General features: G+C 41.0%; 1 protein-coding gene across 2 annotated transcripts in view; it reads right to left on the bottom strand.

Moving 5' to 3' along the window:
• Positions 1-2,013: 2,013 nt before the first annotated feature.
• The window catches only part of stx16 (syntaxin 16), a 70,253-nt gene continuing 45,193 nt past the window's right edge, over positions 2,014-27,073 (bottom strand). For both annotated transcript variants that reach the window (XM_060919082.1, XM_060919083.1), the window contains exons 6-8: positions 22,152-22,295; positions 4,431-4,511; positions 2,014-4,273 (exon numbers count right to left, since the gene is read on the bottom strand). In XM_060919082.1, the coding sequence (XP_060775065.1) occupies positions 4,172-4,273; positions 4,431-4,511; positions 22,152-22,295 (327 nt within the window). In that variant the 3' untranslated portion in view covers positions 2,014-4,171. The remainder of the gene's footprint in view (positions 4,274-4,430; positions 4,512-22,151; positions 22,296-27,073) is intronic.

The raw sequence follows: 27,073 nt of genomic DNA on the forward strand, positions 1-27,073 counted from the left end.
GTTGTTGGGCCTGCCACCAAAGAGGCCCTGCAGGAGAGTGCACAGGTTTGAGAATCATGAAACCAGCACAGACCAACAGACTGTTCATGCAGTATTTTAAGTTTACCAAAACTGTGTTAACCCCCACACAGCTTATGCCTGACCCCACAACAGAATCATGTCCTGAGGCCCTCTCATGAAGCGAACCCTAAAGGACGATTTATACTTCTGCATCAAATCTATGCCGTATATATGGCCTCGACGGTCACGCAAGGTGAAGCATTTATACTTGCACATAAGGTGCACGTCTCCTCTAGGAGGCACTATCACGAGAAACACAGTAGAAGGTACTGCTTTTACACAAAGAACAGTGGAATGTGACCTCTGTGTTTCACTGTAGGTATAATATACAAGAAAAAACCCAGACAATTTTTTTTTTTTTGGGGGGGGGGGCGCCTCATGTGATTAAATTATAAACCAAGTGAATTCTGAAAAGGAAATTGTGTTTTAACTCCTCTATATTCAGCAGTATGAGTGGCTTGAACTGAAAGTCCCACTATGCAGGAATAAGACACAAAATCAGCACTATAGTATTTAAAACCACAGGATTAGATGCAGGATTAAATTAACCATAGCCACTATAGAGTCTCAACCTTTATATATGCCCTCCCAGGCACAACTGTCTCTAAATTTCACACAAAATGGTGCGAAAAACAAGTGTCACCCAGTGAACAGCAGTCATCATGTTGCAGTCACATTTGTGCACTTACCTCACCAGCCAATGAAGTTTATGGATGTTCCAAACAAAGTGGTTGGTGAGCGTTTGTTACTGAAATATACTGAAATAGAATTATGTAAGGAAGGCATTTTTTGTCTTATTTTAAACTCACAATTCATGCACATTATATTGCATTTTACAGTGTGTCTAGTACATTTTACAGTACCTGAGCGAACTTCTGGTCCTTTATGACCCGCCATACCTACTTGGATCAAAAGGTGAAGGCTACATCAGGGGGCAGAGCCTTTTCTTACAAAGCCCCACAGTTATGGAACAGCCTTCCAAGTATTGTTCGGGAATCAGACACAGTCTCAGCGTTTAAGCCGAGGCTAAAACCTATCTATCTGTTTAGTCAAGCCTTTTCTTAAATGGTGTTTATGAGGTAAAGGACTAGATCTGGAGGGTCCTCAGACATAGTGTTTTGGTAAACTGTGATGTATGGATGTTGTCAGTCCCCCACTCGCTTGCTCACTTAAGTTTGTTGATGGTGTAGTGGCTGGCTGCTTTGTGTCCTGGGGCTCCCTCATTACCTTCTGGCTCTCTCCTTTTAGTTATGCTGTCATAGTTAGTTTTGCCAGAGTCCCTGCTTGTACTCAGCACAAAATGTATACTGTACCTACTTATTCAGGTGACATTGGGCATACCTAACAACCTATGTTTCCCCCCCTAAATCTGTCCCTCTGAGTTACATGTCAATCCTGGGATCAAGCTGCTGACCTCTTCTGCTCCTTGGACCTGCCTGATCTATCCTGATGCCTTACGTCTGGTTGGAGTCTCATCACATTGCTCCTGTGGAGGATGGCCCCATATTGACAGTTGAAAGTCACAATTGGAAGACACTCTGGACACTTACAGTAATGCTTTTGTGGCTGAGGACTACAGTTGGTTTGCTAACTTTGGGACTGTGGTTGTCATGAACAGTTTTGCACTCAAGTTTCCATCAATGAAGAGTTATACCATCAACAAAACTGACTTCATGTTAAAACTGTTAATGTTATAGTCTTGTTGTCTGTTGTTGTCCAGGTGAGGATTGGTTCCCTTTTGGGTCTGGTTCCTCTTGAGGTTTCTTCCTCGTGTCATCTGGGGGAGTTGAACGACATTTTACTGTCGTTACCTCCAATTAACTACAGTAAAATATAGTTAATTGTTAACTACATTTAATTTAATATTTTATTAGAAATGTACCTACATTTAAATGTAGTTAACTACACTTAAATTAGAAATCTTAGAAGTATCTTAGAAATAACCACACAAAATTACTTCAATGTGTTTAATTTCCTTAAAACCTGTCCAATCTTCAGTCCTTAGAAAATATCGGATACATTTCCATACTGACACAGCAGTTCTTCACACAACCTCAGAAATCAACAATGATTAATAATTACTTTGCCTCTTCCTAAAATAAAGACCTGCTATATTTATACTAGATTACAGCCATCCTTTTTCAAATCATTTGGGAATTTCTTAAAGTTTGGGTGCACCTCTTCATAAAAGAATCAAAATAAAAACAACTGAACAAGCAAAAAATAAACTCTCTTTCCCTACACACAATTAAGACAGACCATTTATCCTTAACATTCATATTCCATAAACACTATGGCAAAAGTATGTGGACACCTGACCTGCACATTTACATGTGGGCCTTCCCCCAAATCTCAACATCACTTGACACCTTTGGGATAAAGTACAATGTTGACTGTGCTGACAAGCGTTCTTGCCCAATCTCACTAATGCTCATGGCTGACTAAGCAGAAATTCCCATAGCCACATTCCAAAATCTAGTGGAAGCTTGTGTTGTAGTCAAGGCCACCTAAACCGAGACCAAGTCATGATCAACACAAGACCAAGACTATGAGGGGTTGAGATCAAGTCAAGACAAATAAAGCAGGGCGAGACAGAGTTAAGACCAGGATGTGGGTGGGTGTGTGTGTGTGTGTGGGGGGGGGGGGGGGGGGGGGGATTGGGGAATTAGACATTAACAGTAACAATAATTTAAAATTAGCAGTCATGTTATTGGTTGAATTTGAAGCAGAAAGTTTTACATCCAATCACAGTAATGATGTTAACAAATAAATCGGACAACGCATAGGCAATTTAGTGATATCCCTACAGTTGTGGTCTTGACAAGTGTTGTAATAAAATCCAGAGTCCTCCATGTCGGAGACCGAGACAAGACAGAGTAAAAATGCAGAAGATTCCAAGACGAGAAGGAGACCTTCAAAAAAAGTGGTCAAGACCAAGTTCAAGTACAACACCACTAGTGGAGTCTATTAGAGCAGGAGGACTAAATCTGGAATGGGATGTTCAAGAAGCACATGTGGATATGATGGTCAGGTGTCCACATAGTTTTAGCCATATAGAATACTTTGTATTTAAAATAAATAAATTTCATTCTAATTTCATATTGTACAGAACACAGCAGTAGTACAGTCACATACATAGACCTGAGTTGTGTTTGGTCAAAGGTGAGCTTTACAAAGATGGCAGGGTCATTCAGAGAAAGACAGCTGCAATAAATACAATATCTTACAAATAGCTTGCCAAGCTAAGATAATTGGGGAGCTTTGGGGTAAACTAGATAATTTAAATTTAATAAAAATCACAGATGTGAGGTTATCAAAAACAACATTCAACTGAGACAGGCAAAATAACACCTCAAACTGAAACAAAACTATTAGGTATGATAAGTTCCACATTAAATTAAACTGTTCACAGTGACGTTTATTCAGGATGCAAGTTTCACATGATAAAGAGAAAATCTGGTCACTTATGAAACTCTTTTCCTCATCTTTCCGAACTACTAGAATAATATTCTGCTTTTCATGGTATCTCCCTGTTTTTCCTCCTTATTGCGCAAATTCTAGAATCAAGTTCAGGAACTGTTTGAAAGCATGTTGGAGTGTGCATAGCCAGAAATGATAACTCTTTTATAAACGGCCAACAACTAAAGAATTGTTGTTTAAGCATCTTTCTTTGTTTTCTGCTGTTGTTAATGATAAATAAAATCAAGGGCAAGGAATGGAAGCAAAATGAACATTTTGGACAAGACAGACAGAAAAATCTTGGCTTCTAGCTTCTGGGTGGAATTTGCTAATTGCCTTTCTGTATAGAAAGAGTATTAAAGATGTCATTTTACTTACAGATCCAGTTTTTACTGAGAACAAGACAACTTTAAAACAATTATGGCAAACAATTCATTCAAGAATGTGGACTGGCTTGCTTCCAAGCCTGCGTAACAGGATGGGAAACTGCACCCTGTACATGACACTGGATTTATAAGAAACTTCAAATTCTGCACAAGAACATCATTAGTGGACGTGGTATCTTTATATTGCATTCATGTGAGAATAGATGGCTCACAGGAAGTTCACACAAAAGACCTTGCTTCTCCAATTGGGTACACAAACTGCAGCATTAAAACTTTGTAATAAACAGAACAAGCATTAGAATGATGACTATGACAAAGAGGATTAAAATCACCAGCATCTTTCGGTTTTTTTTTTGGTACTGTTCAGCCTGAAGGGACAGGAAAAAGCTACTGTTAATATTTTCATAGCACTGAATGTATTATCAATGATACTGTTGATAAAGAAGGCAATATTGGATACTTAAGTGACTGTCATTTTTGCTGAAGAAAAAAAAAAGGCAATTGATAGAGAAAGCTGGCCATTACCTTTTGTAACTGTTTCAGTCCATCCTCCGTTTTAATGCAGGCTTGCTCCACATTAAAGTCAATTCGGTCAAGAACTGTACCCTGTTTCAAGTACACAGATAAGCTGCCTTTTCATTTGGTCATAGTCTTGTTTGTCAATATGACATTAAATGATACAAATAAGCTTGCATGTTTTGTCTTAACCACATGAAACCAATGTAGAACATAACATTCACCCTTAATGAAACTGTATGAGAGCAATGTTAAAGTGAACAAATATGACTATGAGGCTAGTGACTGAAATAATAAGCAGTTCTATTATAACTAATTGTAATGTCGGTGAAAAACAAATGCCTAAAACAAAGTCTATCAACAGCACACAGTCAGTCAATATAGGGTATATGCACACCTCTGTCAAATTGTATATCAGGCAAGAATGGGACAATGGGACAAAAACGACAGCAATTGGTCTCCTGAGTTCCCAAACATTTTACAGTGTTAAAAGTTGAAGTGATGCAGCACAGTGCATCACCTCATGCCCCTGTGCCAACTTTTTGAAACACGTTGCTGGCATCAAATTCAATATGAGCATACATTTAAAAAATAAACAATCAAATAAATAAATAATCAAATCAGCTTTAACATTTATGTTGTCCTACTATTTTCAATGAAATACAGGGTTTCCCTAATTTGCAAATCATCACATTCTGTTTTTATTTGTGTTTTACATAGCACCCAACTTTTTTTGGAATTAAGGCTGTAAATTGAAGTGAAAAACACAAATAGTTACATTTTAGGGGAAAACAAACAAAAAAATGTATAACCTGGGTGCACAATTATGCAATCATGTAGAGCCCATCACATGCTTCCTTAGACATGTGAAGCCAGCCAAGCACATCTTTTTTTGAACTGCTATTCATGTAGCATCACAGGGTGATGAAACACTAAAGAAAGTACCATCTGCCCCTGCCACATGTATGAGCTCACAGATGCCCATGATTAGCTTACATTGCTGTGATTGAGAGAAACTGAGTATGGCACCATTCCCACCCAGAGAGCATGACTAATTTTGCTCACTTGGTCTCCCAGCCACATGTGGCTGTGGCATCATCGGGATTCAAACTCATGAGCTCCAGACAACAGGGTGAATGCTTCTCTGTTGCTGCACTTGGAAGACAACTTTGCCCATCTTGATCTGGCAATTTTATTCCACTCTTCCCTACAAAAATACTCCAGAAACTAGCAAACTGTGAGGGGATCTTGTGTGCACAGGCCCCAGAGTTATTACACAGGTTTCCAATAAGATTTAGATTTGGGTGTTAAGTGTTACTGTGCACGTGTAGCGCAAGGGGACGGTCGGTCGTATGGAGGAGAATGCTGGTGCTGTAAGGGTGAGAAGTGCTTCAGTAAAGTTTCACGTATGTGTTACCCTCTGTTGTCATCGTTATGAGTTAACATTGGTAGCAGAGGATGTTGGCAAACAGCTATAAAGTGCCACCTCTGTTTGATGAGAATAAGTCCTATGAAAGCTGGAAGAATGAAATCCAAATCTGGAAACTAGTTACCGGGTTGGACAAAAAGAAATAGGCCTTGGCAGTTGCCTTGTCACTAACAGGAAGAGCAAGGAATATAGCGCTGGAAATGGCTGCGGAGAATTTGAATAAAGATAATGGATTGACTTTTGCAGAAACTGGATGCCGTGTATTTAAACAAGGAAAAAGACCGTCAATACAATGCTTATACGGAGTTTGACAACATCAAAAGAGAAAGTAACATTTCAATGCTAGATTACGTCACTGAATTCGAGCAGCCCTACAACAAGATGAGCAAGTTAAAATGAAGCTTCCAGATGCTGTCTTAGCCTTTAAACTGCTTGATACAGCTGGACGTAAACAGTTGGTGCTTACTGCTTGCTCAGACCTCACATTCAGTAATATGAAATCAGTCCTGAAGAAAATCTTTGCGAATAATTCACCACCAGAGGGGGCTAGTGAATCAAGTGATCCTGACTGCATGTACTACACGCGATTTACTAGGAAACGAAATGCCAGATCAACAGGGTACCCCCAGGATTGTTAAACCAAAATTTAAGACTTTTTAAGACTTTTTTAATGCCATTTCAAGTGAAATTTAATACCTTTGTCGCACTCATTAGGGAAGAATAAATCATATTGAGCACCAGATTAAACCTCAAATAATTACTATTTACGAGTGTTTGAAATAACAAAATTACATTTATTAAAATAATCAATCAATCAGAATTCATTCTACTCACACCCCCTGGACACCATGCAGAGGAGAGCACCCCCATGTAAGTCCAGACAATCACCCCTCATACACACACACACGCCAGAGAAGCATTCAAAAGACAAAAAGAAGATGGAAGGTAAGAGCATCAACCGAACAGCTTTAACTTGCCCAAAGGTGATGAGAGTAAGCCAATCCACTCAGAGAACAAACAGGGTGGGGAAAACATAGCCTACATAGACATCACAGTATGGCCTACATCCTTATCATTCAGAATTCATTCCACTCAAACACTCTCTCTCTCTCTATCTCTCTCACTCACCCAGCAACAAATGGAAGCATCCCCAATGCAGAAGTTGAGGTCTCATTTTCGGCTGTGCTGCTAACGTTACTGGGTGTTGTTGGCACACAGTACTGTGCTATAGACCCTTTTCAGTCACGTGACCTTCGTAAACGCGACCACCATTTTGGACATGTAGCGGACTTCGGCTCAAGTTGGTTTGAATGCGAGGAAGGCGACAAACGGAGAACATACAAGAAAAAGGAGCGAGATGCAGAAAACACCTTCGCTATCCAGCGACGTAGGGCATTTACAGGGCGAGCAGAGGGAGAAATAACAACAGTAACGACACATTAGCAACGCCGTACAGAAATAACGGTTTATGGCACAGACCCTTTCGGTTCTCGCTCATCTAGCTGCTACAATGACTGCTTAGACTGCAACAATAATACCTAACACACATTTAAGTATCCGTCGTAAAGACGTGAAACTCGTTGAGTGACGAGTGTGTTCATTGATAAGCTAACACAATCTAAAAGTAGACATACCATCACACTGCCCTGGCGCTGTGTACAGTTTACCTTCTATGGCTTGTGCACTCACTATTTGCCATTACTTTCTCCAACCGTTGTTACAGATTACAGGGAACGGCCTGGATTTCAGAGACAAATACATGCTCCTATTGTTTTGAACACTTATTTGTAGGCAGTGCTTAATTTGTAAAGTGGGAGGTCCCGGAGCGCAGAGGATGAGCGGCTCCGGTGCGGAAAAAAAGAGGGGGGAGGGGGGCGCGGCGCTGCGCTTCTGGGCATGTTTTGTAATAACACTGCAAATTAAGTTCATCTGCAGATATTTTGTGGATGTCGTTTCATGAGAGAAATCACCAACAAGACAGATATCAAAATCAGACATTAACACTAAATAAACTTGCATTTTTTATTTAATTATTTGTTTGTTTGTTTTTTTGTTACATAGTCAAAAGAGGTGTCGGATCACCGGATCCAGTGTAAATAGCTGCCGGAGCCAACGCCCGAGGTTCCGGAGCGCGCTCCGGCTTGCTCCCCCTCAAATTAAGCGCTGTTTGTAGGACACTGCCTCTGATCTGTCCTACAGTCTACCAACAGCAAAGGAACACAAAGCTAGCCAATGTCGTTAGCTAATAGCTACTACAGAAGAACAAAGAGGTTACAATGGGTTATTTTAGCCTATTTGGTTACACACTCGCCCCCACAGAATGTTAACAGCAATGTAATGCCTTTTCTGGCTAATTTTATTCGTCTTACCTCCAACAAAGTGATCACTACACAAGCGCCTGCTTCTGAATTGTGGATGCAAACAAAATATGTTTACCACTTTTCATGTGAGAATCCAGAGCTGTAAGCCCCATTGTCCCTAGTTGAAAGGTTTTTTTTTTTTTTTTTTTTTTTACACAAAGTGCATAATGCCTCACGGTCATTATTTGGAACCCCCTTAACCCAGGCGTATTTAGGGTCGAGCGGCCACTTCGGGTTGAATCTGCACTTCCCCATGCTCTCTCCCCCTCACCCTCTCTGCTCTATGCGCCTGCTGCTCTCGTTTCGTGTGAACCCTTTACGGTGCAACGTGAATTTCCCGCTGTTTGCGTGTGAACGCCAGGGCAGCGCAAAACATTTTAGATTTTGCTTCATTTTCATCACAGAGAATTTAATCTAGGTTACGCAACGATGTTAGACTTTCTTTGTAAAATTAAGACCTCCGTGGAAAAAATTAAGACTTTCAAGATGAAATTTAATACTTTTAAGGCCTTAATTCTGGAAAATGAAATTCAATACTTTTTTAATACTTTTAAGACTCCGCGGGTACCCTGATCAAGTTCTCAAAGTCAAAGTCCTGTGCCAGGGTTGAATCAATTAGACAAATATGGAAGATGGTGTTGTGCTGTCGGTCAGAGCACTTACCATTGGGCAAAGGATTGCCCCCACAAAAATGAACAGGCAAAATTGACAGAGGATATTGACAACCTGACACAAGGTATAGATGAGTGCCACATAATTTTGTTGTCAAAGGAATCACTGTCTGACACGGAGATCTTCATGGTGGAGGCTTTAGGATCAGCAGTCACTGACACAGCCTGCACCAGAACAGTGTGCGGAGAAAAATGGCTTAATCACTATGACCATGGATTACAACAGAGCGAGTTAGCCAAACTAGAGACTAAAGACCGTGCAAAAGCATTCCGGTTTGGTGATGGAATTTGTCCATTCTATGAAGAGCATGAAAATTCCAACTGTGATAGGTCAACCTAAATGTCCTATAGAAACTGAAGTTGTGCCAATAGACATCCCCTTACTTTTCAGCAAAACATCACTGAAAAGAGCAGGTGCAGTGTTAGATATTCAGCAGGACAAAGCCACAATGTTTAAGCAGCCAGTGAAACTTGAGTTAACCTCTTCAGGCCACTACTGTGTGAACATAAGGGCTAGGGATAATTCAGAAGAGAGGGAGATCCACAATGAGGAGGAAATTCTGACTGTGATTGAAAATATGACAACACAGGAAAAACAGAAGGTTCTGTTAAAAGTTGTACAAACAATTCGGACATGCCGCTGTAGAGAAGTTGAAAAGACTACTGGACTGTGCAGGTAATCATGATGATGAATGCGTCATAACTCTCAAAGACATTGTTAGCAATTGTGACACATGCATTAGATACAGCAGAACAAAGCCAAAGCCCACTGTGGGTTTACCCATGGCTTCAACCTACAATGAGACAGTTGCTATGGATTTGCATGAGCTGGAACCGGGGGTATGGTATCCCCATGCCACTGACCATTTTGCGCGCTTCAGTGCAGGGGAGTATTGTGATGTCCAGGAAACCCAAAGAGATTGTGAAGCATCTCATTCATTGCTGAATAAGTGTACATGGACCCCCACATAGACTGTTCAGTGACAATAGTGGTGAATTTAACAACAAAGAAATGAGGGATATGGATGAAAAATTCAGCAGTGAACTCAAGACCACTGCAGCCTATAGTCCAGGGAGCAATGGCCTTTTGGAAAGACATAACCAAACCCTCACTGAAATATTGTTGAAAATAAAAAAGGACAATGGATGTAGTTAGGGAATGGCTCTAGATTGGGCCTTGATGGCAAAGAACTCAATGCACAATGTTCATGGCTACAGCCCATACCAACTTGTGTTTGGACAAAATCCAAATATGCCGTCAATCCTAAACCACCAGTCCTTGAAAACAATACATTAAATACCTGGATAGCTCAACATATCGCAAGTTTACATGCTGCACGGTGAGCATTGACAGAGGCCAAATGCTCTGAAAGGATCCGGCAAGCCCTTCATAAACAACTGTGACCGAACAACGACCAATACGAGACTGGGGACAAAGTCTACTACAAATGTGCTGATTGCACAGAGTGGAAAGGTCCAGGGGTGGTCATTGGCCAAGATGGTGCAGTAGTCTTTGTAAGGCACAGTGGCACCTATGTCCGTGTACATCACACCAGGCTGAGAAAGGTTGATGCCCAACAAACAGTGCTGGAGGATATGGAAACTCAGCAAGAGGTGACTGAAAAACAAAATGCTACTGGACTCAATTATCAAGACGACGACACAAAAAGTGTGGAAGAGATTGCTACACATGATGACTTGCCTGACTCAGAAAACAATAATGGGGCCGCTCTACCTTCACATAAGTATGGGCAGAATGTGTGCGCACAAACTGACAATAGACAGACAGACACAGTCACAACTCATGAAGATCTGCGGCTGAAAGCTGGACAAGTAGTGACATACACAGACAAAGTGGACAAAACACTAACAGGAAAGATTCTAGGTTGGGCAGAAAAGGCTACTGGGAGAAACAGAAACTGGTACAATGTGCAGTACAGTGGACCTGAGGAAACTACTGGTTCTACAAGGCCAGTTAATCTGAGTCAAATGGACAATGTTCAAATGGTTCCAGTTGAGCATGCTGACTTATCCCACATAAGTCAGTCATGAAGTTGACATTCTTCTGATTGATGATGTCTTTGATCCTGCTAAGCAAGCTGAGTTATGTAACTGGAAAAAGAATGATGTATTTGAAGACGTGAGAGATGAAAGTCAGAAATCCATCTCCACATGGTGGGTGTGTACACTTAAGGAGACCCCTAATGGTGTTACACCTAAAGCTAGACTAGTTGCTAGAGGCTTTGAAGAAAAACACATTCAGGGGCTACCAAAAGGCTCCCCAACATGCACCTCAGAGTCTCTAAGAATGATCATGGTTATTATATGTCAAAAGAAATGGCAACTGAATTCTATGGACATTAAAGCAACCTTTTCACAAGGGAAAGAATTAACTTGAAACATCTACATTCATCCACCACCAGAGGCTCAGAGCCAAGGAATTCTGTGGAGACTGAAGTGTGTTTACGGACTAGCAGATGCTTCTATTTATTGGTACAACAAAGTGAAAGAGACACTATGCATCACTTGGGAGCTGTTGTGTCACAAGTTGATCTAGTAGTCTTCTACTGGCTGGATGACTCCAGTCATGTAATGGGAGTCCTCGGTTGCCATGTGGATGACTTTATCCGGGGGGTTCAGAAATGTTCTCCACAACAGTCATACCATGCTTGAAAGTAGCTTTCCAAGTAGGACGGAAAGAACAGAACACCTTCAGCTACATTGGAATGGAGTTCCAGTCTTTGAATGACATGATACAGGTACAACGGAGTATGTACATAAAGAATCTGGAGCCCATTCCAGTGCACCTGGCTAGAGCTACTGAGTGAAATGCTCCTCTAACAGACAAAGAAATTGACACACTGAAATCAAAGATTGGCCAAATACTATAGGTGGCAAGACAAACACGGCCTGATGTAATGTGTGATGTATCCATCTTGGCATCCAGTACAAAACATGCTATTGTTCAGACTGTGCATTTTGCGAACAAACTGATCAGGAAACTAAAAACTGAAGGTCACCTTGAAGTTCCAGCACTTCCAGCAGCTCTGTAAAGCTAGGAGCATTCAATGATTCTTCAATGGGCAACCTTCCAGATGGTGGTACCCAGGGTGGGCATCTAATCATGCTCATGGGAGAGAATGGAAGATTCTCACCTATATGCTGGTGATCAGAAAGAATCAGAAGGGTTGTGAGAAGCACTTTGGCAGGAGAGACACTGGCCCTTGCAGATGGCATTGACAATGCAATATTCTTTGCCACACTGTACTCAGAACTTACTGTAGGTGACTGCAAGCACAAAAGTTTGTTGTATGTATAACTGACAATCAGTCAATGCTTGATGCTGGCAAATCTACCAAACCAGTCACCGAGAAGAGACTACATCTCGAAATCAGCAATATCAAGGAGCTCATTCAATCTGGAATCATCCAACACGATGTGGTCAGCGACTAAAGAACAGCTTGCTGACTGCTTGACAAAGAAAGGAATGTCAGCACTCATCCTGCTGAAGGCTCTCAGTGAAGGTGTATGGCACCTTAAAAAAATAAGTGGACAGAACAACAAATCAAAGGGACTCTTGTAATATTAAAGCAACACTTAGATTTAAAGTTTTGTTTATTCAGCAGTTCATTCAATTAAGGAACTATATTTTCTTTTCTTTAAAAGAAATGGGGGAGTTTGTTAAGAGTTACAGCGCATGTGTAGCGCGCGGGGGGGGGGGGGGGGGTGTCGGTCATATGGAGGAGAATGCTGGTGCTGTAAAGGTGAGAAGTACTTCAGTAAAATTTCACGTATTTGTTACCCTTCGTTGTCGTCTTTATGAGTTAACACTGGGCTCTGACCAGGCCATTCCACAACTTTGATTTTCTTCTTCTGAAGCCATTCCTTTGTTGAATTGGATTTGTGCTTTGGGTTATGTTGGAAGGTGAAATTTTTCCTTCATCTTCAGCTGTCTATAGAGACCTGCAGGTGTTTTGCCAAAACAAGTCAGTATTGGGAGCAATCACCATCAATGATTTCCTCTATCTTCACTAGAGGCAAAGTCCCAGCTGAAAAGAAGCAGCCCCATGAGGCTATCACCACCATGTGATAAACTGTCTTGTTTTTGCACCAAACATATCTTTAGAATTATGTTCTCTCTTATATAGGATTAACTTCTACTTTTGTTAGAATATGGTTTGGCAAAATTTAGCCAGGCCTGTGTTGTTAGGTGGGTTTTTGTTTTGTTTTTTGTGAGAAAGGGTGCTTGATAAGCCACCCTACCACAAAGCCAGATCTGAAGATGAAAAGATGCAATCACATGCAGGGAGTGAGCAGTACTGACCAGATATTCCTGCAGTCTGTTTCACATTGCTGTAGGTCTCTTAGCAGTCTCCCTGATATTTAATCTTGTCCTTTCATCAATTGTGGAGGGACGTCCTGTTCTTGGTAAATGTCACTGTGGTGCCCCATTTTCTCCACTTGTTGATTGGATCTCTAAATGTTTCCATAGTCCATCTAATGTTTTGGAATCTCCTGACCAATAACTTTTGACAGTTGAGATCCATGCTTTCTAAGCTCTTTGCAGATCATGGTTTCAGCAGTTGGATGAAACCAAAATGTCAAGAAAATCCTAAAGAAACAACTGACCTTTATTCAGGGTTAATCAGAATCACTTCTTTGATGACAAGCAAATGATAATTGCTTTTGAACACGAGTTTGAATGTGACTGGTACACTCTGATAAGAGCATCTGCTAAATGCCTGTAATGCCTATAATCACACTTTTTTTAAAAGGGTGTGCACACTAATTCTTTATCCCCCTAAAGTGTTGTTCAATTTTAACAGGGCTGTGTAGACTTCAGATCCACTGTATATTGTCAAATGTCCAGATTTGTAGGAGAGCTGCACTGGCCAGACTTAATTGTTGGAATCGTGGCAGTCCCTCTGAACATGAGCTAAGCAAATGATAATTGACTGAGTGTGATGGAGCAAAGTTTGTTATGGCTACAAATATTATACCAGGAAGAATCACACACAAACACATGGAGATTATTAACACTGGACTACATGTATATTATTGTAGAATATCGGTTCCCAAACTGTGGTACGCGTACCCCTAGGGGTACGCGACGTGATTGTAGGGGGTACGTGGGAAGAAAAAAAAAAATTATGCAAACAGCAATGAATGTAGGCAACGTAATACAAAAAAATAAGCAACCTGCCAATCAGTCCCAGCACTTTACTACGCACGCACACAAAGTTAGGCTCGAGGATTCTCCCTTCAACTGAAACAGTTGTTGCTAGGCGACCAACACGAAACTTCAGTCAGTTTAGTTACATGTCACTTCGCTGCTATGGCAATGAAACGTCGCTGCTAATAAAGAACGGACAAACACGAACATGGACAAATGGCTGAAAAGAGTAAACCCCCCCTCCACAGAGACGCCATCGGCTCCTAGGCCTACTATCGGGGATGCCCCTGTCGGTGACAGCAACCCAGATTTCTCTTCCGTGGATCAGGGTGCTAGCAGCAGTAGGGATACTGTTGCTCATCAAGCTACTAGCATGGCTTGTGCCGCTGACAGTGACTGAGTATGATGACCCCCCTGACATGAGCAAGCATATGGATGCAGAAAGGACGACATCAGAAAAAAGACGCAAATATGATGAGAACTACATTTCGTTGGGGTTCACTTGTATCAGTACTGGCTCATCTATTCAGCCACAGTGCATTGTATGCGCAAAAGTGTTCTCACAACTCAATGAAACCGTCACTCTTGCGCAGACATCTGTAGACGAATCACCCTCACTTGAAAAATAAACCACGGGAGTTTTTTTTGAAAGGGAATTACGTGGACTTTCTACCAGTAGGAGCAGCATAAGAAAACCAGACACAATAAACAAGAAAGGGTTAGAGGAGTCTTATATGGTGAGCTACCGAGTAGCCCGGACTGGTAAGCCCCACAATATTGTGGAGGAGTTTTTTCTACCTTCTGCCGCAGACGTGGTTGGGGTAATGTTGGGGGAAAAGGCAAAAAGTGTCATACAGTCCATGCCTTCATCAAACAACACTTTCTCGGCGTATCAGTGCCATGGCTGGGGACGTTTTAAAACAGTTACTGCTTCGCATACGAGCCAGTGAATTTTATTCACTACAGCTGGATGAGTCAACGGACGTGGCCGGCCTGGCACAGCTCCTGGTATATGTCCGTTATATCCATGAAGGGTCAGTTAAGGAGGACATGCTGTTCTGTAAACCACTTAAAACAAGAACAACAGGGGAAGACATCTTCCGTATGCTGGACACCTTTGTGACATTGAATGGACTTTTTTGGACTAAATGTGTGGGCATCTGCACAGATGGCGCAAGGGCCATGACAGGGAGGCACAGTGGAGTGGTCACGCGCATCCAAGTGATTGCTCCTGATGCCACTTGGGTGCACTGCAGCATCCACAGAGAGGCTCTGGCTGCCAAGGGCATGCCTGTAAATTTGAAGAACGTTTTGGACACAACTGTAAAAATTGTGAACTTTGTTAAAGCCAGGCCTCTGAACTCTCGCATATTTACTGCACTCTGCAATGAAATGGGCAGCGACCATACATCTCTTCTACTGCACACAGAGGTGCGCTGGTTATCAAGGGGGAAAGTATTGACACGCGTCTTTGAATTAAGAGATGAACTTAAAATGTTTTTTTGTTGACCAGACATTTCACCTGTCTGCCAATTTGCATGATGGAGAGTTTCTTTCACGACTAGCATCTTGGTGACATTTTTTCTCAGCTGAATGAACTTAATCTTGGATTACAGGGGCTCTCCGCAACCATCTTTAATGTGCGAGATAAAATCGAGGCAATGATCCAGAAATTGAAGCTCTGGATAGACTGTGTGGGCAAAAACAAGACGGAGGCCTTTCCGTTCTTGCATGATTTTCTGTGTGAAAATCACCTCAGTCTGACAGACGGCATCAAGCGCGACATCACAACACACCTCAGCGAGCTGGCTGCTGAGCTGCGCAGGGACTTCCCCGACAGTGACGAGTCGGACAGTTGGATTCGACGTCCCTTTTCTACTGTCCCTGCTGCCCTGCCGGTATCTGAACAAGAGAACCTCATTGACATAGCATCAACAAGATCCATGAAAATTGATTTCAACCACAAGCCTCTTACAGATTTCTGGATAGGATTGCGCACAGAGTACCCTGAACTGGCAACACGCGCTGTCAAAAAATTAATGCCCTTCACAACTATGTATTTATGTGAGAGGGGGTTCTCATCTCTGACGAGCCTGAAAACTAAATACCAGCACAGGCTGTGTGTAGAAGACGATTTAAGGCTGAAACTTTTTCCGATTTGACCAGACATAAGGGGGCTATGTGCATCCTCTCAAGCACACCCTTCACATTAACCTGGATTTCGGTCATGTTTAATGAACTCGCTCCAGTCACACCCCCTCTCAAACTCGACGCAGAGTTCCACAGGTTTGGTTATGTTCTTAACAGGCTAATTAGTTCTTAGTCTTAGTTCTTGTTTCTTATTTCTCATGCTCGTTCATATGTAGTTGTATTTAATATCTGCAGGCTAGTTAATAAAACTCTGCTCCCTAACAGTTTCATGTTTTTATTTCTTGTTGTGCATGGGGGGGGGGGGGGGGGGGGGGGGGTAATGCGGTTGGAGATGAAATGCTTCAAGGGGTACGTGATGTAAAAAAGTTTGGAAGCATGAAGACTAACAACAATGACCTGCATTACTGCACATGCGGAGCAAACACAAACCAGAACTACACCTTTAAAATTACAGGCATGCTGTGTAAATTAAAATGGTGCTAACCCCCCCAAAATCCATTTTAATTCCAGCTTATAATACGGCAAAACACAATTGGGGGGATGAATACTTTTGCAAGAAACTATGTGGTGAATTTTGAAACGAAAAATGCAATGTCGCCTCCCATATTGTTCCATACCTTAAGAACTGTTTGCATAATAACACTTGAAATATTTAAATCACTTGGTATCTTCAATAACTAAACATCTTAAGTGTTGTCACAGGGAATGGCAACATTATAAAAGCATTAAACTCCATTAAACACAGTCAGGTGGGAAAACACGATGTCTGTTACTTTTCTGTTATGGAAGATCGAGTGGGAATGAAAATCCGTTGTCTATTCCGTGTTGTTTTTCCTCATATGATAACTGATTTCAGGTGTAAAAGAGGCTTAATTTAGTAATGGCCAATTCCTACCCACTCAACAGCCCCCCCCCCCATCCCATCATATGATGGCTACCAATCAAGGAGGGCAAAGGCTACAACATTTCCTCCAAGGCACAGGATGGTAGTAATCTGCATCTTCTATAACTGCAGTGATGTGGTGCAACACTTCTTCCCACCGCTGCATGTATGCGCTCACAGATGCATAACTGGCTAGCATCGCTGACACAGAGAGAAAATATACCACTCCTTGCTCCCTGACAGCATGGCCTAATTTTGCTCTCTTGAGCTCCCAGCCTTGGATGGCATCATCAGGATCCAAACTAGAGGTGGTAGGAACGATATCAAACACTGTTCTATTGCACCACTTCTGAGCCCTCCTGAAGAGACACACTTTGGGCTAAGAATTTGCAGTTTCCTAGTAGGTTAGGAGCACTTAAGCAGGAAGGTTCTGGGTTCGAGCCCAATAGATGATGAGGGCCTTTGTGTGGAGTTTGCATGTTCTCCCCATTTCTGCATGGGTTTCATCCGGGTGCTCCGGTTTCCCCCCACAGTGCAAAGACATGCAGTTAGACTAACTGGCTACCCTAAATTGACCATTGATCAAGCTTGGAGAGGAATGGGCTTCGCCAAGTTTAAATGCTCTCAACACACCAATGATGGACTGTTTAAAAAAAAAAAAATTATTTATATATATATATATATATATATATATATATATATATATATATATATATATATATATATATGGGAGAGTGGGGAGGAGTGAGCCATGGGGAGAAGTGAACCACTTAAAATTTTTCTAAATTTAGCCAGGGTTTATCCCAGTTAACTTGTCATATGAAGTCACCAGGGAATTCCCCTGACTTCAACCCACAGTGGATGGAAGCCTGGCACCCTGCTCACAATAGGAGAACAAAAGTCTAAAATTCAAGGTAGTAAGTAAATATTTCACTTAACACATTTTTTCATCCTACTGTCTAATAAACCAAGATAATCACATTGTTGTTGTTGTTTATTAGGCATGTACTATGGTATTGTGTGATGACATAACCTGGGCCACATCCTTCCATTCAAATGTAGGTCGACATCAGAAGCAATGGCGGGTCGTTTTGGGAGGAGTGAGCCACACAGTGCATGGGAGGAGTGAGCCTAGGCCCACTCCTCCCTTAACTAATCTTGTGTCATGGTGATACATTACCGTACTAATACTTTTACATGTAATTAAGGTATGGAGCTATAATCCACAGATTACCAATAATCCTACCAACCCTTACCATTGTTAAATCTCTTCTCTCCGGGCAACAATATTGCCTGTTAATCAAGATCAAATTTTCTCTAAACTATCACCCAAAATTGAAACGCTGTTAATTTGATTGTGATGGGATTTCCTTGCATTTCAGTCACTCCCAAAAGGTACCATGCCATTCCAGTACAAGAAAAAGAGGGAAAAGTTTGGATCAACGCCAGCTGCTGACATGTTACGGGCTACAAAACGTGTTCTTGAAGGATCTGAAAGTATCCGTGCTGTTGCAAAGCAAACCGGTATACCACGTGCTACCCTCAGACGCTATGTAGACAATGCTAAAAAAAATGGCCTGGAGGAAGCAAGAATGGCACCAAACTACAAAAATGTTAAGATTTTAGATTTTTTTTATATCTTTACTGTTTTACAAGTTTTACAGTCTGATTTGTTTTTGTTTTTTTAAAAAACGTTTCATTTGTTACAGTTCAAATAAAAGTTTGTATTTCATGACAAATGTCATTTGTTCATGATTTCAAGCCAGTGGTCCAGTCCTCCCCATGGGGTGGTTCACACCTCCCTTAGATCGGGAGGAGTGAGCCATAAAATTAACAGGCTTTTTCTCCCATCTGTAGAACTGATGGTTGCACGATTAGTTGTACAACTTGGTTCGTGTTGCAACTACTCTGAATACCTTTCATTTGCATAGGATCATTTTAACTTCGGCCCTTTTATTTTGGCTAGGGGTCCAAAAATAAAAAAAGCGGCTCACTCCTCTCCACTCTCCCATATATATATATAAAATAAAAGTCATTCATGGTGCCTCTACAGCCCTTGCCAGCTGAAGTGGGGTGGAAGTTAGGTGCCTTGTAAGCTAGGTGAAAGGAGGAAAAAAAAAAAAAGTACTTCTTTCACTAGGTTTAAATGTTATTTTATTGTTGCAATTCTTGAGTGCTTTACTATCAAAAAAGCTTCAGTTTTATCTCTGTACCAATGTTAATGTGGAGAGGTGCGAATTGTCTGCCCATCAGGAGGCTCACACTCCTTTTTCCCCCCCCATTGTCCTGCCCACCTTCAAGAAAGCACAAGCCCCTTTTTACACAGCCTAGTCAAAGCAGGAGTATATTCTGTATAAAACATCCAAATGCAGAACAGGGGGTCGGTGTTGTTCTGCCTCTGCAGACGGAGAGGATGACTGTTTTGACATTGTCAAAAACAAATGCCATTCTTCTTTAAAAGACCAGCATGAATTCAAATGTCTTCATCTAAGCTGTCTAAGGTCCATGTGCCTTTCTGCCTCAAATTGCTTCCTATTTCTCTCCATTTTCTCCTTCAACATATTTCTAAATCGCACAGCAACTTTGCTTGCATTTGAAAAGTGGTATAAATGTGCATGGCTAACAAAAGCACCTCAAAACTCAGTTCACCATTGTTACCGTTTTGAAAACATCGGTATGCTTGGGGTATTCAAGCATGGGTAAGAAATGAATGCAATAAATACAGTGGTGTTTGAAAGTTTGTGAGCCCTTTAGAATTTATATTTCTGCATAAAATATGACCTAAAACAACAACATATTTTCACACAAGTCCTAAAAGTAGAGAAAGAGAACCCAGTTAAACAAATGAGACAAAAATATTATACTTGGTCATTTATTTATTGAGGAAAATGATCCAACATTACATATCTGTGAGCGGCAAAAGTATGTGAACTTCTAGGATTAGCAGTTAATTTGAAGGTGAAATTAGAGTCAGCTGTTTTCAATCAATGGGATGGCAATCAGGTGTGAGTGGGCACCCTGTTTTATTTAAAGAACAGGGATCTATCAAAGTCTGACCTTCACAGTACATGTCTGTGGAAGTGCATCATGGCACAAACAAAGGAGATTTCTGAGGCCCTCAGAAAAAACGTTGTTGATGCTCATCAGGCTGGAAAAGGTTACAAAACCATCTCGAAAGAGTTTGGACTCCACCAATCCACGCTCAGACAGATTGTGTACAAATGGAGGAAATTCAAGACCATTGTGACCCTCCCCAGGAGTGGTTGACCAACAAAGATCACTCCAAGAGCAAGGCGTGTAATAGTTGGTGAGGTCACAAAGGACCCCAGGGTAACTTCTAAGCAACTGAAGGCCTTTTTCACATTGGCTAATGTTAAATGTTCATGAGTCCACCATCAGGAGAACACTGAACAACAGTGGTGTGCATGGCAGGGTTGCAAGGAGAAAGCCACTGCTCTCCAGAAAGAACATTGCTGCTCGTCTGCAGTTTGCTAAAGATCACATGGACAAGCCAGAAGGCTATTGGAAAATGTTTTGTGGACGGATGAGACCAAATAGAACTTTTTGGTTTAAATGAGAAGTGTTATGTTTGGAGAAAGGAAAACACTGCATTTCAGCATGAGAACCTTATCCCATCCGTGAAACATGGTGGTGGTAGTATCATGGTTGGGCCTGTTTTGCTGCATCTGGGCCAGGATGGCTTGCCATCATTGATGGAACAATGAATTTTGAATTATACCAGCGAATTCTAAAGGAAAATGTCAGGGCATCTGTCCATAAACTGAATCTCAAGAGAAGGTGGGTCATGCAGCAAGACAACGACCAGAAGCACACAAGTCGTTCTACCAAAGAATAGTTAAAGAAGAATAAAGTGAATGTTTTGGAATGGCCAAGTCAAAGTCCTGACCTTAATCCAATGGAAATGTTGTGGAAGGACCTGAAGCGAGCAGTTCATGTGAGGAAACCCACCAACATTCCAGAGTTGAAGCTGTTCTGTACAGAGGAACGGGCTAAAATTCCTCCAAGCCGGTGTGCAGGACTGATCAATAGTTACCGGAAATGTTTAGTTGCAGTTATTTCTGGACAAGGGGGTCACACCAGATACTGAAAGTAAAGGTTCACATACTTCTGCCACTCACAGATATGCAATATTGGATCATTTTCCTCAATAAATAAATGACCAAGTAGAATATTTTTGTCTCATTTGTTTAACTGGGCTTTCTTTATCTACTTTTAGGACTTGTGTGAAAATCTGATGTTTTAGGTCATATTTATGCAGAAATATAGAAAATTCCAAAGGGTTCACAAACTTTCAAGCACCACTGTAAATTCAAGCTTGAAGTACTGCGGTATTTCTGACGCATACATCACCCTAGACGCAGATACTCGTGTTGCACGTCACGCCTCTGGTTGCAGAATGCCAGCATGCAATACAAAAATGTACACTGGCATGGCTTTATTTGGTTCAGTATAAACAACCAAAGTGGGCATAATCTTATTTACAGCAATATTGCAGAATATTTGTATAAAAAGGGCTACAAAAACCCAACAGTGTCCAGACTAATCTTATAATCTTCAGATATGTGATGGTAAAATTATTTATTGACACTGATTAGAAATGCCCGATAAGTGGGCAAAATGAAACCCCAGTGTACTGCTAGACAGGGTTAAGGGGCTGGGCTTGAGTCAGTTGTGAGTTGGCTTGTTAAGAGAGTAGACGTGATTGTGGTCTTGTTCCTAAGCAGTACCTTTGTGCCATACTGTAATTGAAAACGTTTCTTTGAAGTATTTTGAGTTTGTTTGCATTTTGGAATAGTTTACTAGTCTTTTTAGATTTTTCCTTCCCCCCCCCCCCTTTTATTGTGTGTGGCACTTTGGAGCGCAAAAAAAAAAACTACCATCCTGCATCAGAATCTTCAATTCTCACATGCATGTTCATGAGGTGCCTCAAAGAAAAAAGGAAAAATGATCAAACTTGCACTTAAATAGTCAGAGGCAAAACATTGTCAAGCAAAATTAATAAAGCAAAAAATTAAATATATATAAAAAATAATCTCACTGACCTGCTCTACCACCATTCCACCAAGGTCTCGAAAAATCTCATTAAGGTCAGAGATGGACTGTACAATTTGCTGGATGTCTCGCTCCCTCTCTTCCACCAGTACTGTGTTTTGCTCCACCAGGGCAAGCTGGTCATCTGTAAAACCCTGAGAGAACAAGAATGTGTGAGATATGGAAAAAAGAGACAAGGGGAAAAAAAAGCTAGTTGTACTGTATATCCTTACATTTCTGATCGCCAGGGTTTTTTTCTTCAGCAACTAGTGGAGTTTTCCACATGTACTCATTTCATAGATGATTACTAAAAGCAAAAATGTTACCTTGTGATTGTGACCTTATGTGGGTAGCCTTTAAAATATTACACCATGCTCATCCTTTTTCTCATTCTAATCTTGCTTCAGAGCACAACACATAACCACCTAATTCTTGAAAAAGATTTCATTAAATTTCTGTGGTAAGATCATCACCAAGGACAGCGCACTGATATTCCCCATAGATGATATTATCCACCTATTCAGGAGGGCAGACACATGGCCTACTTGCACTGTCGTCAAGTCAAGTCAATTTGTATAGCGCTTTTAACAGAGAGAGAGAGAGAGAGAGAGAGAGAAGAAAAAAACAAAAAACAAACAAAAAAAAAAAAACCAGGTTGTTAGGTATGCCCAATGTCACCTGAACAAGTAGGAACAGTATACAGTACCAGTCAAAAGTTTGGAAAGACCTTCAAATTCGATGTTTTTTCTTTATTTTAATTAACTAAAAGACACTTCGTGTCTTAAAGTAATGACTGACTTATTTCTCTTTACTTAGTTGAGTGGTTCTTGACATAATATGGATTACTACAGTTGTCGAACAGGGCTATTTACTGTATATTTATTATTTACTCTTTACTGGTTGATGGTGTCAAATGCATTTTTGACAAGACACACCTGTTAATTGAGAAGCATTCCAGGTGACTACCTCATGAAGCTGATTCAGATAATGCCAATAGTGTGCAAAGCTGTTATCAAGGTAAATAGTGACGACTTTGAAGAATCTAAAAGATGAAACATGCTTTTTTAAATACTTTTTTGTTTATCATATAATTCCATATGTTATTTCATAGTTTTTATGAGTTCAGTATTGTTCTACAACCCCGATTCCAAAAAAGTTGGGACAAAGTACAAATTGTAAATAAAAATGGAATGCAATGATGTGGAAGTTTCAAAATTCCATATTTTATTCAGAATAGAACATAGATGACATGTCAAATGTTTAAACTGAGAAAATGTATCATTTAAAGAGAAAAATTAGGTGATCTTAAATTTCATGACATCACATCTCAAAAAAGTTGGGACAAGGCCATGTTTACCACATGACATCCCCTTTTCTCTTTACAACAGTCTGTAAACGTCTGGGGACTGAGGAGACAAGTTGCTCAAGTTTAGGGATAGGAATGTTAACCCATTCTTGTCTAATGTAGGATTCTAGTTGCTCAACTGTCTTAGGTCTTTGTCATATCTTCCATTTTATGATGCGCCACATGTTTTCTATGGGTGAAAGATCTGGAGTGCAGGCTGGCCAGTTCAGTACCCAGACCCTTCTTCTACGCAGCCATGAAGCTGTAATTGATGCAGTATATGGTTTGCCATTGCCATGTTGGAAAATGCAAGGTCTTCCCTGAAAGAGACGTCGTCTGGATGGGAGCATATGTTGCTCTAGAACCTGGATATACCTTTCAGCATTGATGGGGTCTTTCCAGATGTGTAAGCTGCCCATGCCACATGCACTAATGCAACCCCATACCATCAGAGATGCAGGCTTCTGAACTGAGTGCTGATAAGAACTTGGGTCGTCCTTATCCTCTTTAGTCCGAATGACACGGCGTCCCTGATTTCCATAAAGAACTTCAAATTTTGATTCGTCTGACCACAGAACAGTTTTCCACTTTGCCACAGTCCATTTCAAATGAGCCTTGGCCCAGAGAAGATGTCTGCGCTTCTGCATCATGTTTAGATGCAGCTTCTTCTTTGAACTACAGAGTTTTAGCTGGCAACGGCAGATGGCATGGTGAATTGTGTTCACAGATGATGTTCTCTGGAAATATTCCTGAGCCCATTTTGTGATTTCCAATACAGAAGCATGCTTGTATGTGATGCAGTGCCGTCTAAGGGCCTGAAGATCACGGGCACCCAGTATGGTTTTCCGGCCTTGACCCTTACGCACAGAAATTCTTCCAGATTCTCTGAATCTTTTGATATTATGCACTGTAGATGATGATATGTTCAAACTCTTTGCAATTTTACACTGTCAAACTCCTTTCTGATATTGCTCCACTATTTGTCGGCACAGAATTAGGGGGATTGGTGATCCTCTTCCCATCTTTACTTCTGAGAGCCGCTGCCACTCCAAGATGCTCTTTTTATACCCAGTCATGTTAATGACCTATTGCCAATTGACCTAATGAGTTGCAATTTGGTCCTCCAGCTGTTCCTTTTTTGTACCTTTAACTTTTCCAGCCTCTTACTGCCCCTGTCCCAACTTTTTTGAGATGTGTTGCTGTCATGAAATTTCAAATGAGCCAATATTTGGCATGACATTTCAAAATGTCTCAATTTCGACATTTGATATGTTGTCAATGTTCTATTGTGAATACAATATCAGTTTGAGATTTGTAAATTATTGCATTCCATTTTTATTTAGAATTTGTACCTTGTCCCAACTTTTTTGGAATTGGGGTTGTACAATGTAGGGAAAAAAAATTAAAAAAATAAAAACATCGAATTTGAAGGCGTTTCCAAAATTTTGACTGGTACGATACATATTGCGCTGAGTACAAGCAGGGACTCTGGCAACTAACTATGACAGCATAACTAAAAGGGGAGAGCCAGAAGGTAACACAGGCATGAGGGAGCCCCGGGACATAAAGCAGCCAGCCACTACACCGTCAAAAAACTCGAGTGAGCAAGCGAGTGGGGGACTGACAGCATCCATACAACCCAGTTTACCAAAACACTATGTCTGAGGACCCTTCAGATCTACACCTTTACCTCAAACACCATTAACAAAAAGCTTGACTAAACAGATATGTTTTCAGCCTAGACATAAACGCTGAGATGGTGTCTGATTCCCGAACAGTACTTGGAAGGCTGTTCCATAACTGTGGGGCTTTGTAAGAAAAGGCGCTGCCCCCTGATGTAGCCTTCACTATACGAGGTACGAGCAGATAGCCTGCACCTTTTGATCCAAGTAGGCATGGTGGGTCATAGAGGACCAGAAGTTCACTCCGGTACAGTGCCTTGAAAAAGTATTCATACCCCTTGAACTTTTTCACATTTTTCCACCTTACAACCACAAACTTAAAAGTTTTTTATTGAGATTTTATGTGATAGACCAACACAGAGCAGCACATAATTGTGAAGTGAAACAAAAATGATAAATGGTCTTCAAAATTTTAAACAAATAAAAAAAAAATAAAAATAAAAGTGGTGTGCATTAGTATTCAGCCCCCTGTACTCTGGTGCCTCGAAATACAATCCAGTGCAATCAATTGCCTTCAGAAGTCATCTAATTAGTTAATAGGAGTCCTACTGTGTGTAAATTTACTCTCAGCATAAATACACTTGTTCTGTGAAGGCCTCAGTGGTTTGTTAGAGAACACTGAAGAACAAACAGCATCATGAAGACCAAAGAACTCACCAGACAGGTCAGGGATAAAGTTCTGGAGAAGTTTAAAGCAGGGTTAGGTTATAAAAAAAAATATCCCAAGCTCTGAACATCTCAAGAAGCACTGTTTAATCCATCATTCAAAAATGGAAAAAGCATGACACAACTGCAAACCTACCAAGACATGGCTGTCCACCTACAGTGGTGCTCGAAAGTTTGTGAACCCTTTAAAATTCTTTAGAGTTCTGCATAAATATGACGTAAAACATCATCAGATTTTCACACAAGTCCTAAAAGTAGATAAAGAGAACCCAGTTAAACAAATGAGACAAAAATATTATACTTGGTCATTTATTTATTGAGGAAAATGATCCAACATTGCATATCTGTGAGTGGCAAAAGTATGTGAACCTTTGCTTTCAGTATCTGGTGTGACCCCCTTGTGCAGCAATAACTGCAACTAAACATTTCTGGTAACTGTTGATCAGTCCTGCACACCGGCTTGGAGGAATTTCAGCTCATTCCTCCATACAGAACAGCTTCAACTCTGGGATGTTGGTGGGTTTCCTCACATGAACTGCTTGCTTCAGGTCCTTCCACAACATTTTGATTAAGGTCAGGACTTTGACTTGGCCATTCCAAAACATTAACTTTATTCTTCTTTAACCATTCTTTGGTAGAATGACTTGTGTGCTTAGGGTCGTTGTCTTGCTGCATGACCCACCTTCTCTTGAGATTCAGTTCATGGACAGATGTCCTGACATTTTCCTTTAGAATTCGCTGGTATAATTCAGAATTCATTGTTCCATCAGTGATGGCATGACGTTCTGGCCCAGATGCAGCAAAACAGGCCCAAACCATGATACTACCACCACCATGTTTCACAGATGGGATAAGGTTCATATGCTGGAATGCAGTGTTTTCCTTTCTCCAAACATAATGCTTCTCATTTAAACCAAAATGTTCTACAGTATTTTGGTCTCATCCATCCACAAAACATTTTTCCAATAGCCTTCTGGCTTGTCCATGTGATCTTTAGCAAACTGCAGACAGGCAGCAACGTTCTTTTTGGACAGCAGTCTCTTTCTCCTTGCAACCCTGCCATGCAAACCATTGTTGTTCAGTGTTCTCTGGATGGTGGACTCATGAACATTCACATTAGCCAGTGTGAGACAGGCCTTCAGTTACTTAGAAGTTACCCTGGGGTCATTTGTGACCTTGTCGACTATTACACGCCTTGCTCTTGGAGTGATCTTTGTTGGTCAACCACTCCTATGGAGGG

The sequence above is a fragment of the Neoarius graeffei genome, chromosome 4 (assembly GCF_027579695.1).
Source record: "Neoarius graeffei isolate fNeoGra1 chromosome 4, fNeoGra1.pri, whole genome shotgun sequence".
In the NCBI taxonomy this organism is placed as follows: Eukaryota; Metazoa; Chordata; class Actinopteri; order Siluriformes; family Ariidae; genus Neoarius; species Neoarius graeffei.